At 47.6% G+C, this 13317-nt stretch overlaps 1 protein-coding gene across 2 annotated transcripts; it reads left to right on the forward strand.

Annotated features, from left to right (window-relative positions):
- Nucleotides 1-368: 368 nt before the first annotated feature.
- TBC1D21 (TBC1 domain family member 21) lies at nucleotides 369-12881 on the forward strand. 2 transcript variants are annotated; one of them, XM_059058673.1, is made up of 11 exons: nucleotides 369-428; nucleotides 6868-6975; nucleotides 7114-7217; nucleotides 8125-8219; nucleotides 8729-8839; nucleotides 8952-9052; nucleotides 9975-10071; nucleotides 10424-10524; nucleotides 11571-11687; nucleotides 12382-12465; nucleotides 12849-12881. In XM_059058673.1, exons 1-11 carry the CDS (start codon nucleotides 369-371, stop codon nucleotides 12879-12881), a joined length of 1011 nt encoding a protein of 336 aa, XP_058914656.1. The 2 variants fall into 2 exon arrangements, with proteins under 2 accessions (XP_058914656.1, XP_058914658.1); XM_059058675.1 differs by lacking the exon at nucleotides 6868-6975.
- Nucleotides 12882-13317: the final 436 nt, after the last annotated feature.

The following is a 13317-nucleotide window of genomic DNA, read 5'->3' on the forward strand; positions in this document are numbered from 1 at the left end:
AGGAAGCCCTCCTTGACCAGCCCAGCACCCTGGTCTGCATGTCCTCTGATCCCAACCCCCACTGCACATACCGTAAGGATGATAGTTTTCCTGGGTGACTGGGAGGTTTAGTCCCCTTGGTTCTTGGGTGTGTCTTAACCTCTAAAGCTGAGTGCTCCCATGTTCCAAGGTCATTGTGATGAGGATTCCAGGGGCTTTGTGACACACACTGGCTGGCTCTGTTCAAGTATGGGAGGTCAGAATAGGCCCAGTTCCTCCTGGGGATGCAACTCAAAAGAAGATCACCTTCCCCTGCTTAATTAAAGCATCACTTAGGGCTCCAAGTGAGCTCTGGTCAGAGGCTGCTTTGAAGACAGCTAGCAGGGGCCATGACCACCCTCTCTCCTGAAAACAGCCTCTCTGCCAGGCAGTCGGCCTCCTTCATCCTGGTGGGTGTTCTTCATCAGCTCTGAGGCCCTCCCTCCCCAACCTCTGGTTTGCACTAGGGCCATTTTCCCCTCTTGGGTAGGAAGGACTAGAACCTTGAGCTGCCCTCGAAAGTGGAGCAGGGTAGGTTAAACCTTGGTCTCACCATCATTACAAACAACGGGACTGAAAAACACAGGTCCGTTTTTACCCTTCTATCTAAGCCAGTGTTACTCTTTCCCCGTATGTGACATTTTAACTTTAATGAGTCTAGGTCTGCAAGTTGTCTTAAAGATGCTGATAAATTTTCCATGGTGCTTTTGCCAACAATTTTGGTATGCTGCCACCAGGTGGCAGTGATGCTTCTGTTAGTAGGCGGTTCCATGTCTGATTAATGATAGAGTATTCATTTGAATTCAGCCTCAGTCATAAAATTTTCTACACAGAATATTTTTCAAAATCATAGTAACTAATTATAATGACCTTAACCAATCTCAAGTCTCATTAATCATAGTGATTTAGAGAGTGATACATAAAAAAGCAGAAATGCAAAACAGGCCTCTCTCTCCCGGAGTTTTAAATGTTATTGCTCTATTGCAGATTATCACAAGGCCTTGATTTGAATTTTCTTTATACCTCTCTTCATTTATCTGAAGTTAGAGAAGGAAAATAATAAAATAACAAACTGTCATATAGCATTTATTAGGTACAATGACTGTTCTAAATGCATTATTTATAGTCGGTCTCATCATAACTCTATGAGGTGGATGAAGCTATTATCTTCACTTTGTAAATGAGAAAATTGAGGCCTAGGGACTAAGCAACTTGCCTACAGACCCACAGCTAGTAAGTGGCAGAGCTAGTATTTAAAGCCAAACTGCAGAGTCCATCTTCTAAATCAGTGATTCTCCAAGAGTGGTGCCTGAGTCTGCAGCCTCAGCTTCAAATGGGGACTTGTAAGAAATGCATATTCTTGAGCCCCAGATCTTCTGAACCAGAAACTCTGGGGGTGGGGCCCATCGATCTGTGGTTTAACAAGCCCTCTGGGTGATTCTGACAAGCAGCTAACTTTGAGAACCACTGTTGATTTAAGGTATTTTTAAGATAACTATGCTATACTGATGATACACCCTCCACACCTGGGTTGCTAATAATCACCCAGATAACTTTCAAGTTGCACACATCCTCCCCAAGCTTTCTACTCTTAATATGCCTGCCCTGCTTGGGCCACCCCCTCTCCCCTTGGTAAGAATCACTGACATGGTTACTGTTGGGAGTATGCCTTGTCCCTCAGATGAACTCAGGCTTTATTGAGGGCTCTGTTGCTATGAGTATTCAGAGGAACACAGCACCAAAAACCCTCATAGAAAGTTTTCCTTAGCCTCCAGTGGCTTTCTTATTTTACTAACAAATACTGGAGAAAATTCTTAAACCCAGTGATGCAGAGGGGGAAGGAGAGTGGAAAGATGTATGCCTGTAGCCAAGGCCGCTAGCAGCTGTTAGAGAGGCTGAACCACTTAAGGCTCCCACTTCTGGACCCCTTTTCCAGAGGAAGCATGGCCAAGCTTTCCCCAGGTTTGCCCGTGGAGAGCTTTAAACTGCTTAGGCACACCACAAAGGTGGGAGGAGATTTCCACACCTGCCCTACCTAGCAGTACCCTTGCCAGGGGACTAGGAAAGAAGCTACTGCAGAGCTGAAGAGTACCCAGCACCTCAAGGACTACCAGGGTCTCCTCCTGGATGACTAGGTCATTGTACCCAGATTGTGGGCAGGGCATTATAGGTTGGCGGAGCAAGCCATGGAGGAATATAGGAGGATGAAGATGGATTTGAGTGGCCATTGAGATGACCACCTCCATCACTTTGAAGGACCCCAGATACAGATTCTATTCACGTTATTATTTATTTTATTTTATTTTTTTGGCCGTGCTGCACTGCATGACGGATCTTAGGCATAGACAGGAGGTGTGTATGTACTGGTGAAGAGAGGAAGGGGACTCCCTGTGGAAATTCCTACACACACACATATCACTGTAGCCTACTGTAGTCAGGCTTTTTGTGCTTGTCCTTTGCTTGCTAGCAAATGTCTTAAATGTTCTGGTGGGTGGCCCGTAGTTTGCTTGGGTATGGAGAGATTCAGGGAAGTGGCTGGGCAGAGAGAAGTGGAGTTTGCTGGAAGAAGTCAGTGGCTTTTTATAAACAAATTCAGCCACGGTAAGTAGGCAGATGGCCAATTGTTGCAGGTAGAGGTTTAGTAATGCAAATTATCCGAGCACTCAGCAGATGCCTTCTTGCGATGTTTCTGATTATCTCTGCCTCATTATGTTGATGCCATATCTTTTATTATAGTGTTCTGTGCATAGTACTTTGATTACTTTGCCACTTTCATTGTGCTCAACCCTTTTTTCATAACTTTGTTCACCATTTATTTTTTAATCTTTCTATGGCATTTAATTTCAAGGTATACCTTTTGTTAACAGCGTATGTAGGGTGTATATTTTTTATTCAAACTGAAATTTCTTGTCTTTTACACTCTCTGGTGACATGGCATTGGGGTTAAGCACCCTGACTCTTGCAACAAACAACTCAGGGTTCAAATCTCAGCTCTGATATTTACTGTGCGACTTCAAATATACTAATTAACCCTCTAGGGCTCTGGTTCCCTAATATGTGAAACAGTGTAACAACCTCACCTACCTCATAGGTGGCTGTGAAGACTAGACGGTTGGTAAATATGAAGTGCTTAGACTATCATCAGTGCTTTTTAAGTGTTTACAACTAATAAGGGAATTTAAGCATTTATTTCCATAATCGATTTCTTTGGATTTCTATCATTTTTATGCTTTATGTGTTTATTGATTCCTTGTTGTTTCCTGTATGGTTTGTTGTTATTTTTTAAAGTAAATTAGAGAGACTTCCCTCGTGGTCCAGTGGTTAAGACTCCGCGCTTCCACTGCAGGGGGCATGGTTCGATCCCTTGTCTGGGAATTAAGATCCTGCATGCCTAAGATCCATCATGCAGTGCAGCGCAGCTAAAAAAAAAAATAAAAAATAATAAAGTGAATTAAAAGGATAATGTCCTATTCCTATAAATCTCTAATTTTAAAAGTAAAAAATAAAACAATTTCTTCTGACACTACACTTCAATCTAATAAAAAATTGAATTTGAAGTTAATAATCTTTCCACAAAGAATACTCCAGGCCTAGATGGCTTCACTGGTGAGTTATACCAAATACTGAAGAAAGAAATAATACTAACTCTATACAAACTATTCTAAAAAATTGAAAAGCATGAATACATCCCTACTTATTCTATTTGGCCAACATTACCCTGATGCCAAAATCAAAGACATTACAAGAAAACAAAATTATAGGCCAATATCTCTCATGAACAATGATGCAAAAATCCTAAATAAAACTGTAGTAAATAATAGCCAATGATGTTTAAAAAGGATAATACAGGGGCTTCCCTGGTGGCACAGTGGATAAGAATCTGCCTACCAATGCAGGGGGACACAGGTTCGAATCCTGGTTCGGGAAGATCCCACATGCCGCAGAGCAACTAAGCCCGTGCGCCACAACTACTGAGCCTGTGCTCTAGAGCCTGTGCTCCACAATAAGAGAAGCCACCACAATGAGAAGCCCATATACCACAACGAAGAGTAGCCCTCGCTCGCCACAACTAGAGAAAGCCCAAGCTCAGCAATGAAGACCCAACACAGCCAAAAATAAATAAATTAAATAAAAATTAAAATAAATTAAAATTTTAAAAATTAAAAGGATAATACATCACCAGCAGGGTTTATCCAAGGAATGATTTAACATTCAGAATAATTCAATATAATTTACCATTTTAGCAAACTACAGAAAGAAAAGCCATATGCTCATCTCAGTAAATGCAGAACATCCATCCCTGATAAAAACTCTCAGCAAATTAGGAAGAGAAGGGAACTTCCTCAACCTGATAAAGGGCATCTACAAAAAGCCTATGGTTAACATCATACAGAATCATGAAAGCCTGAATGCTTTACCTCTAAGATTAGGAACAAAGCAAAGATGTCTGCTCTTACCACTTTTATTTGACATTGCCCTTGAAGTTCTAGCCAGTGCATAAAACATGAAAAAGAAATAAAAGGCATCCAGCCTGGAAAGGAAGAAGTGAAACTGCCTTTATTCACAGATAACATGATCATCTATGTCAGGGTTAGCAAACTTTTTCTGTAAAGGTCAAGATAGTAAGTACTTTAGTCTTTGTGTGCCATACATCTCTGTTGTAACTACTTAACTCTGCCATTTTAGCATGAAAGCAGTCATAGACAACAAATGAGTGAATGGGCATGGCTGTGTGCCAATAAAACTTTATTTAAAAAAACAGATTAGAGGACTGATTTGGCCCATGGGTTGTAGATTGCTGATCATTGGCCTATATAACAAATTCTATGGATACACCAAAAAAGCTACTAGGACTAATAAGTGAGGTTAGCAAGGTCGTAGGATACAAGATCAATACATAAAAATCCACTGTATCTGTATATACTAGCAATGAAGAGTTGGAAGTTGAAAGTTGAAAAATAACACTTTTACAGTAGCATCCCCCAAAATGAGACATTTAGGGATAAATCTGACAAAATACATGAATAACCTACACACCAAAAACCACAAAACATTGCTGAAAGAATTTAAAGAAGACCTAAATAAATGCAGAAATATACTGTGTTCATGGGTCAGAAGATTCAATAGTGTTATCAATTCTCCCCAAATTGATCTATAGGTCCAATGCAATCCCCATCAAAATCACAACTGTCTTTATTGTAGAAATTGACCAATTGACTAAAATTCATAAGGAAATATATTCCTAAAGTTCATGCATTCCCTTTTACAATTAAGGATCCCAGGACACAGCCCCACTCTGCCTGTTCCCTTTTACTTCCTGCTGAGTGTTGCAGTCTCTGAGTATAGGTTGGGAGATCTTGATGGCTGTCAGGGAGGCAGAAGCCTGGCTCTGATCAGCTCAGATGACAGTGCCTATGCAGTTGGGACTTCGCATCAGGGCAGACCCTGCTTCCCAAGGTTAGGCGAAGGCCAAGATTTTTTGTACCTTCTAGGGCCCATATGTCCTATTTTGGTTCAGAAAATGGAGCATGTATGAGTTATTAAAGTGTATTGCTCAATCCATCCCAATAAAACATGGCATTAGTGGAAATTATCCCAAACTTTGGCCTATGGGCTCTAATTTTTAATTTCCAGTGCTGTTTTACTTCTAACACCTTTCTACACATGTGTCAGTGGACCAGCATCAGCAATCCCCTGGGAGCTTGTTAGAAATGTGTCATCTTGGGCCCCACCCCAGACCTTCTGAGTTAAAATCTGTGTTTTAAGAAGATGCTCAGGTGACTCGTATGCAAATTTAAATTTGAGTCACACATGTGCATATTCGGATATATATTAATGGGAAGTTGGGAGTATATACATCAGATATATCTAGTCACCTGCCAAGCTCTGTCCATCAGCACACTTTCAAGTCTGCAATGTGGCATTTCAAGATATTTTCTCCAATACAAGACTCCTAGGAATCTTCCCCTGTTCCAACAGGAATTCAACTCCTAATTATTGTTTTTTGAGCATTTTAAATTACTTTGTATGCATTGCACTCACTTTCCCCCAACACACACACACACACACACACACACACACACACACACACACACACACACACACACACAAACCCCTGATGTAAACCAGAAACCATTCCTTATGATGCATTGTTCTACTCTTTTAGAAAAGCTAAAATGGAGGCCGTGGATGTGTTTAATTAGTGCTTGTTTTATATTTTTCCATTATCAAAGCAGTATATATTATTATAGAAAAGTTTGAAAATATAAGAAAAAGGGGGAAATTACTTATAATCCTATCACTCAAAGATAATCACTGTTTTGTTCTTAGGTGGGTTTTTTTCAGGGTTTTTTTCTAACAGGATTTTTATAGTGGTTAATTCACTCTAAGAGTATATAATGTGAAGTTTTTATAATATGTAACAGACCTATGGAGTATAGTACACAGAGAGAGTAGATACTGAATACACAGTTTTGTTTTCTGCTTTTTGTCCGTTAACATTTGTATTTTCCCAGATTATTATTCTTTCCTTGTAAGCATCAGTTTAAATGACTCACAATACTCCGTTAAGCATATAAACCATAGTTTACTTAACTATTCCCTTATTGCACAACAGTTAGAGAGTGCTTGCATTTTTCATTTTGGTAAGTAGTGTGCAACGAAAATGACTGTGCATACAGTGTTTTTCTATATATTTTCAGTAATTTCCTCAGGATATATTTCCAGAAGTGAGTCAGAGGCTGTGAACTTTGATTCACATTGCAAAATCCAAAGCATATCACTTAAAAATCACACTTAAAGAAAAGCCAAAGGTTCCTAACAGAGGGCTGAGGTGGTTGTCCTTGGCAGGTGAAGAGAAAACCACCCATTGACAAGACGGAATGGGATGGCTTCTTTGACGAGAATGGTCACTTGGCCAAGTCACGAGACTTCATTTGTGTTAACATCCTGGAAAGGGTATGGTCCTAAGCTACCCTTGGCCTCACCCTGGAACTGGGGGACATGGGCAGGCAAGGGGTCAAGAATGGCATTGGGAGGGGCCCTTTTGGCAAGCATCTGGGAGGCCCACGACCTCTCACCTCCACCCCTCCCCAGGGTCTACACCCCTTCGTGAGGACAGAAGCCTGGAAATTCCTCACGGGCTACTACTCATGGCAAAGTTCCCAGGATGAGCGGCTCATGGTGGACAGCACAAGGAGGTAGAACATTCCAGATCCTGTCAGCGGAGGGTGGGTGGCGGTGCAGGTGGGAGGGGGTGCCCACCCCAGCCTGGTAGGCTCAGGCTTCTTCCTTCAAATGGACTTCTCTTTCCAAGAGACAAAATCCCCATGGCTCTGCCGACTCGGGGCCCACATACAGGGGGTATCGGTACCTTCCCCCATCCCCACTCCCGACCCCGCACCCCAGCCCGGCCATATCTACCAGTCCTCACTCTTCTGACTTGAGCTGGATCCCAGCACCTCCCAGCTGTCCTCCCCACCCCCGGCCCAGCTCAGCCCAGCCCAGCCATCCCTAGGCCTGTGCAGCCTTCTTGAGGTAGAGAAGATTCACAGTTAAAGATTTAACTTTAACACAGTATTTAACTGAAGATCCTTCAGTTAAATACACCTGCAAAGACCCTTTTCTCAAATAAGGTCATATTCACAGGTTCCAGGGGTTAGGGCATGGACTTATCTTTGGGGGTCACCATTCAACCCACGACACCACCTAAGCTCGTTCTAATGATGGGCACAAAACACTGCCTCATCCAGTCCTTCTAATTCTGAGGCATAGGTGCTAGTGTTAGCCCCATTCTACAGACAAGGAAACTGAGGCTTAGAGAGGGCTGGTGATATCCCCAAGTCTTGACCCTAGTGGCAGACACCCAGTACTTAAGTTGTGGATCCAGGATTCAGGTGCAATGGTCAGGCTGCAGAGCCAGAGGTTAAACCTGTCACCCCGCTGCACTCCAGGCAGACATCAGATGATGGTTAGGGCTGGCAGAGGCGGGGAGAGGGGAGGCAGCACAGGTAGCAGGCACTGCCTGGGTGAGGGCACTGCTCAGGGTTACCCCGACTGGCCTGGAGGGGAAGGCTGCCTCGTTCAGCCTCAGTTCTGTTCTCACAGGAAGAATTATGAGGCCTTATGCCAGATGTACGAGAAGGTTCAGCCCCTTCTGGAAAACCTGCACCGGAACTTCATAGAGACTCGGAATAACATCGGTGAGCCAAGGATGGTGGGCTGCGCTGGGGAGAGGGGAGGGTTGGAGGTCATACCTGCCCCTCCTCAGTCACATCTGTGCACTGGCTCCTGGGAGCTGCCTTGACATGTGCCAGGAATTTTGCCAGCTAAACCTTGGTGAGTCTGTCTGCCAGGCTCTACTGGCTGCCCCTAGATGCCCAGCACTGTGTATCCCTGGGCGTATGTTGTTTCTGCTGTTTGTCTACATCTCTTCCCCCCTTGGCCTTAAACTAGGTTGAATTATAGTTGTTGGGGGTTGGGACATCCCTGGCAAAGGGTACAGCCTGGTCAAAGATTTAGAGGTGGGAAAAAGCCCAGGCAGCTCAGGTTGGGGTGAGAAGCAAAACCTGGTGGGCTGATGTACCTATTTCATGGCCCCCTTCCCAGGATGTCCTGGGTCCTAGCCTCTTGGAATGAGGGGAATAAACTCACCCATGGACCTTCTGCTGGAGGTGATCTGGTGACTCACCATCCCTTGCCCCCAACCTAGGATACGACATCCAGAAACTGTATGACAAAGACCCCCTAGGCAATGTCCTTATTGATAAGAAGAGGCTGGAGAAGATCCTGCTCCTGAGTTACGTCTGCAACACCCAGGCAGGTGCGCCAGAGGGCTGGGTCTCCCTTCAGCCCCCTCTTCTCAACTCCTTCCTGGGATAGGGCCTGTCCAAGCCCAGGCTCTGTCCCTCCTCACTAGCTCCCCTCCACCCCAGAGTACCAGCAGGGCTTCCATGAGATGGTGATGCTTTTCCAGCTGATGGTGGAACATGACTATGAGACCTTCTGGCTTTTCCAGTTCTTCCTACAGAAAACGGTGAGAGCTGAGCCTGGCTTAGGGACCACCCCCATTCCTCAAACGACCCCTTGAGGTTAGGCAGGCATTGGCAGCCCCAGCCATTTCCTCCAGCCCTGAAGCAGCCCTCTGAGTCCCAGAGGAGCTTTTCCCATGGAAAGACAATGCCATCCCCAGTGGGGTGTGTTCTGGTTGAGGAGTGGCAAGCATTGGAACTGAGAAGGGGGAGAATGATGCTCTGGGTCCAGCTCTTGTCAAAGCTTGAAAGGTCTGGCAAGGCCCAGTGAGGCCCACCATTCTCCTGGCATTTCCCTCCCAAAACATGGCTCTGCTCCTGCAAATCCTCCACGGCTCCCCACAGCCTCCAGAATAAAATCCAAAAACTGCAGCCAGACATTCAAGGCTCTGTCTTCAGTCTTGTCTCCCACAGTTACCTTCACGTGACCTGCATCCTGGACCCCCAGGGACTCAGTATTCCCACACTGTGAGGTGGAGGGCTTTGGAGGGTGCTGCTCCCTGTTACTCCCTTTCTGGAAAGCCTTTCCTCATGATCTGTGAGAGGCTACCCAGAACCCACCCCCATCCCTCTCTCCACCCCTGCAACAATGTGCACACTGCTTTTCCCTTGTCCTGATTGGTCCAGACCCATGGTATGTGTCTGGAGGAATAACTGGTCTCACTGCATTGTGAGACACTCCTGAGACATCTCCACATGCCCACCACACACACACACACACACACACACACACACACACACACCACAGTCACAGACATCATGTGTGTTTTCAAACACACATACATTGACACTCAGACTCCTACAGAGACACGTGCCCGGCCCAGAGCCAGACACACACAGGGCCCCCAGAATTGGGGAGTTGATGAAGCAAGACTGACTCTTCTGATGCTTTCAAGGGGTTCCCTCCCTCCCACCCATCTTTCCCAGGAGCACAGCTGTGTCATCAACATCGGGGTGGGCAAGAACCTCGACATGCTCAAAAACCTGATCAACTTCCTGGACCCCCTGTTTGCTGAGCACTTAAGTGAGTGTGCCCCTCTGCCATCTTACATGTCCTCCAACCAGAGCAGGCGTGGGAAGGGGCCGGGACCCAGTCCAAGGCAGTGGCGCCCAATCACGTGAGAGGGAGCAAGGTCATTTGGTCTCTTCTTTGGGCCCTAGGGAAGGGGGTTCATCTGGATGGGGTTGAAATCTGGACAGTTGAAAATCCACCCCAAACAGTCTCCAAGGGCAGATGGAAAAGTGACAGCCCAGGCTTTTGTATTTCCCAGTGTGTTTATGTGCCCAGTTGTTTGGCCTCATTTGTCTGCCTTTGCTTTATCTCCTGCTCCCCTGACCATGGCCCCCTGGCTGGCACCCTGCTTCTCTCCCCACAGAAGGGAAGGGTGCGGGGGCCGTGCAGTCCCTCTTCCCCTGGTTCTGCCTCTACTTTCAACGTGCCTTCAAGTCCTTCGACGACGTCTGGAGGCTCTGGGAGGTGAGGCGCTCCTCTGGGGCAGAGGATAGACCCTACCCCTAGGGCAGGCGGCAGGGAAGCCCTTTTCCTTGTCTCCCTTTATTGCTGGCTTTGGATGGAGTTCACTGGGATTTATTGGGCCACTGAGCCTGCTTCCGCCCTGTTGGGAGATGACAGAGCATCAGTTGGTCCATCTGTTCATCTAATCCCACCACCGTACTTTCTCAGGGCAGAGCAGGCAGGAGGGGCCTCGCGGGCTGTGCAGTGGAAGCCTGGCCTGCGTTCAGCTTCCCTGCCACCGTGCCTGCGCAAGGGGCCTCACTCTGCTCTCACTTTCCCAGCCACCTCTTCCTCGGCCTTCCCCTCCACCTGAGCGCCCACTTCTTCTGAGCCCTCACTCCTGGAGAAGGAGGGGCCCCCAAGGACAGGTCGCACCTGCAGTTATTTGACCCTAGTCTCCAGGGCATCAGCAAATGAACCTCCCCGGGGACACGGCCACCGCCCGTCACTGCCCTGCCCAGTGGCTGCCACTGCCTTCAGGATCCTGCCCACCGCTCAGCCTGACATTCAGTGCCTCAGAAATCAACTCCCTCCACCTCACCCCTCCCTCCTGGCCTGCTGGTCTCCATGCTCAAGTCCATGACCACTGCCAGGCCTTTGGTGACACCCCTGGATTGTTGATTTCCATCAACTGTTGCTTTGCCAAAGCTCCACTCAAATGCTACAGAGAATTACCCAGTCATTCTTGGCATTCTCTCTCTCTCTCTCCCTCTCCCGTCTTCTCTCTTGCTCCCTCCCTCCTTCCCTTCTTCCCTCTCTCATTCTCTCTCCCTCCTCCCTCCCTCTCTCTAGTGAATTTCCTGAAGGCTTTTTCTGAGTCCCCCAACAGCAAGCACCATGCTTAGAACCCCAGAGGTTGAATGAATGAATGACTGAATGAATGAGCACGTCGGCAGCAAGGCCCAGACATGATGGACGGGCCCATGTGTTTGGTGGGTACCGCACCATCCCAAAGGCGTCTACAGTGTCAGGCAACAGGCCAGGCTGAGGCTCGCCCACCTCTGCAGGTCCTGCTGACGGGGAAGCCCTGCAGGAACTTCCAGGTGCTGGTGGCCTACAGCATGCTGCAGATGGTTCGCAAGCAGGTGCTGCAGGAGAGCATGACAGGCGATGACATCCTCCTGGTAAGAGCATCCTCGGGCCCGGCCCGGCCCCACCGGCTCCTGGAGGCCCCCGACACCTACACCATACCTGGTGAAGGCCCCTGGGTCGGGAGCCCTGGACTCCAGTGGCCCCTTTGTCCCTGGGCAGGAATAGTGATGAGACTGACATATCCCGAACACTGTGCTACGTGCTTTTAGAGACCAGATTGTTTAAGCCTCATGACAAGCCTGACACAGAGGTGCCATAACGCTCATCATCATCATCACCCCTGTTTAGCAAATGGGGAAACTGAGGCCCTGAACAGTTCTTAAGCTTTAGGCTTGACAGACTGACAGTTAACTCTTTGGCCCTAGGGTCCTCCTGTGACAAAAGACCTGGAATTTTCCAACAATTCTAAAAATCAGCTGAAGGCTTTGTCAAAAACATCTTAGAGAGCACCCCAATCATAAAATGAGTCCCCCTAGAAGCCCATGAAACGCTCGGTGGAACCCCAGGACTCCCTAGAGCCCAGAATGAAAATTGCATTTACCATCTTTCCAATAGAGAAAATTCCATTGGTACAATTTCAGGCACTGTGCCAAGCTGGTGGGGGCGGCGGGGGGAGATCAGCTGGCCCCAGTGACTGCCGTAAGCAGCAGCCTTGTCCCCTTGAAGTGGCAGGTCGCTGCCTGTGCCCGGGGAGACCTGATTCCGCCCCACCTTCTCCTGGCACAGGCGTGCAACAACCTCATAGACCTTGATGCTGCTGAGCTGGTCTCCGCTGCCTGCACAGTCTACGCGGAGCTCGTCCAAAAGGATGTAAGTTACCCTGATTACTTGCCCTCCTTCCCTTCCTCCTCCAAGAAGCCCTCCCCAGTCTCCCAAGCCCAGCCCATGGCAGGTGTATTCAACTTCAGGGAAACAGCTTGTGCTACGTTCTCTGCCACCAACCCACCGGGCTTGCTCTGCATGGACTTCTCACAGGTTTGCCGGTGTAACTCCTGCCTCCCCAAGTAGATAGATTGTGCTTCCAGAGAACACGGTCCTCTTCCCTCGTTCCCTGCATCCATCCTGGCAGATCTAGGCACAGGGCGGGGCACCCGGGGGCTCAGGAGAATGTCAATGGCTGAATGAACCGAAGAATGAGAGCAACAGACCAATGTCTGTCTGCCTCTACCTGCCGGAACCTTCCTCTCCCCCAGGTTCCTCAGTCATTAAAGGATTTCTTTCTCTGATGATACTCACAAGGGACAGACGCCCTCAACAGACAGAATGAGGTGGTGCTTCAGCCGCGAGGTCAGGATCAAGTCCGATGGGGCTTTCTGGTGAGGGTGGTAGGTAATACAGCTGTGATAGCAACAGCTTTCTGGAGTCATGGTTTATGGTAAGCGTGTGTTTCCTGCGGGGGCTGGGGTGGCGCATAGGAGCAGAGACAGGATTGTTTAATGAGAGGAGAGATTGCGAAGGCTAGAGAGAGGGCACACACTGGGAGGAGATTGTGCTGGTCAGCCATCCCTCAGTGGCTGAGGGCTTTCCAAGGCTGCAGTGGTTCTGCACCAGGAAGCAAATGGTTGAGGGTCTAACTGACCTTGAGAGCCGGCTGCCTCTTGTGGAAGAAATGGATGTGTCTAACAGCTTGCTCAATCCCTGGTCCAAAGAGGAGGGCCCGAC

Source organism: Kogia breviceps, chromosome 3 (assembly GCF_026419965.1).
Source record: "Kogia breviceps isolate mKogBre1 chromosome 3, mKogBre1 haplotype 1, whole genome shotgun sequence".
In the NCBI taxonomy this organism is placed as follows: domain Eukaryota; kingdom Metazoa; phylum Chordata; class Mammalia; order Artiodactyla; family Physeteridae; genus Kogia; species Kogia breviceps.

Bases quoted from the DNA above. Each gene is read 5' to 3' on its own strand.
- TBC1D21 (XM_059058673.1), top strand. From the start codon at position 369: ATGACCACCCTCTCTCCTGAAAACAGCCTCTCTGCCAGGCAGTCGGCC. The intron at 7,218-8,124 runs GTAGAACATTCC...CTGTTCTCACAG, and splicing joins ATGGTGGACAGCACAAGGAG to GAAGAATTATGAGGCCTTAT. The intron at 11,688-12,381 runs GTAAGAGCATCC...CTCCTGGCACAG, and splicing joins CAGGCGATGACATCCTCCTG to GCGTGCAACAACCTCATAGA.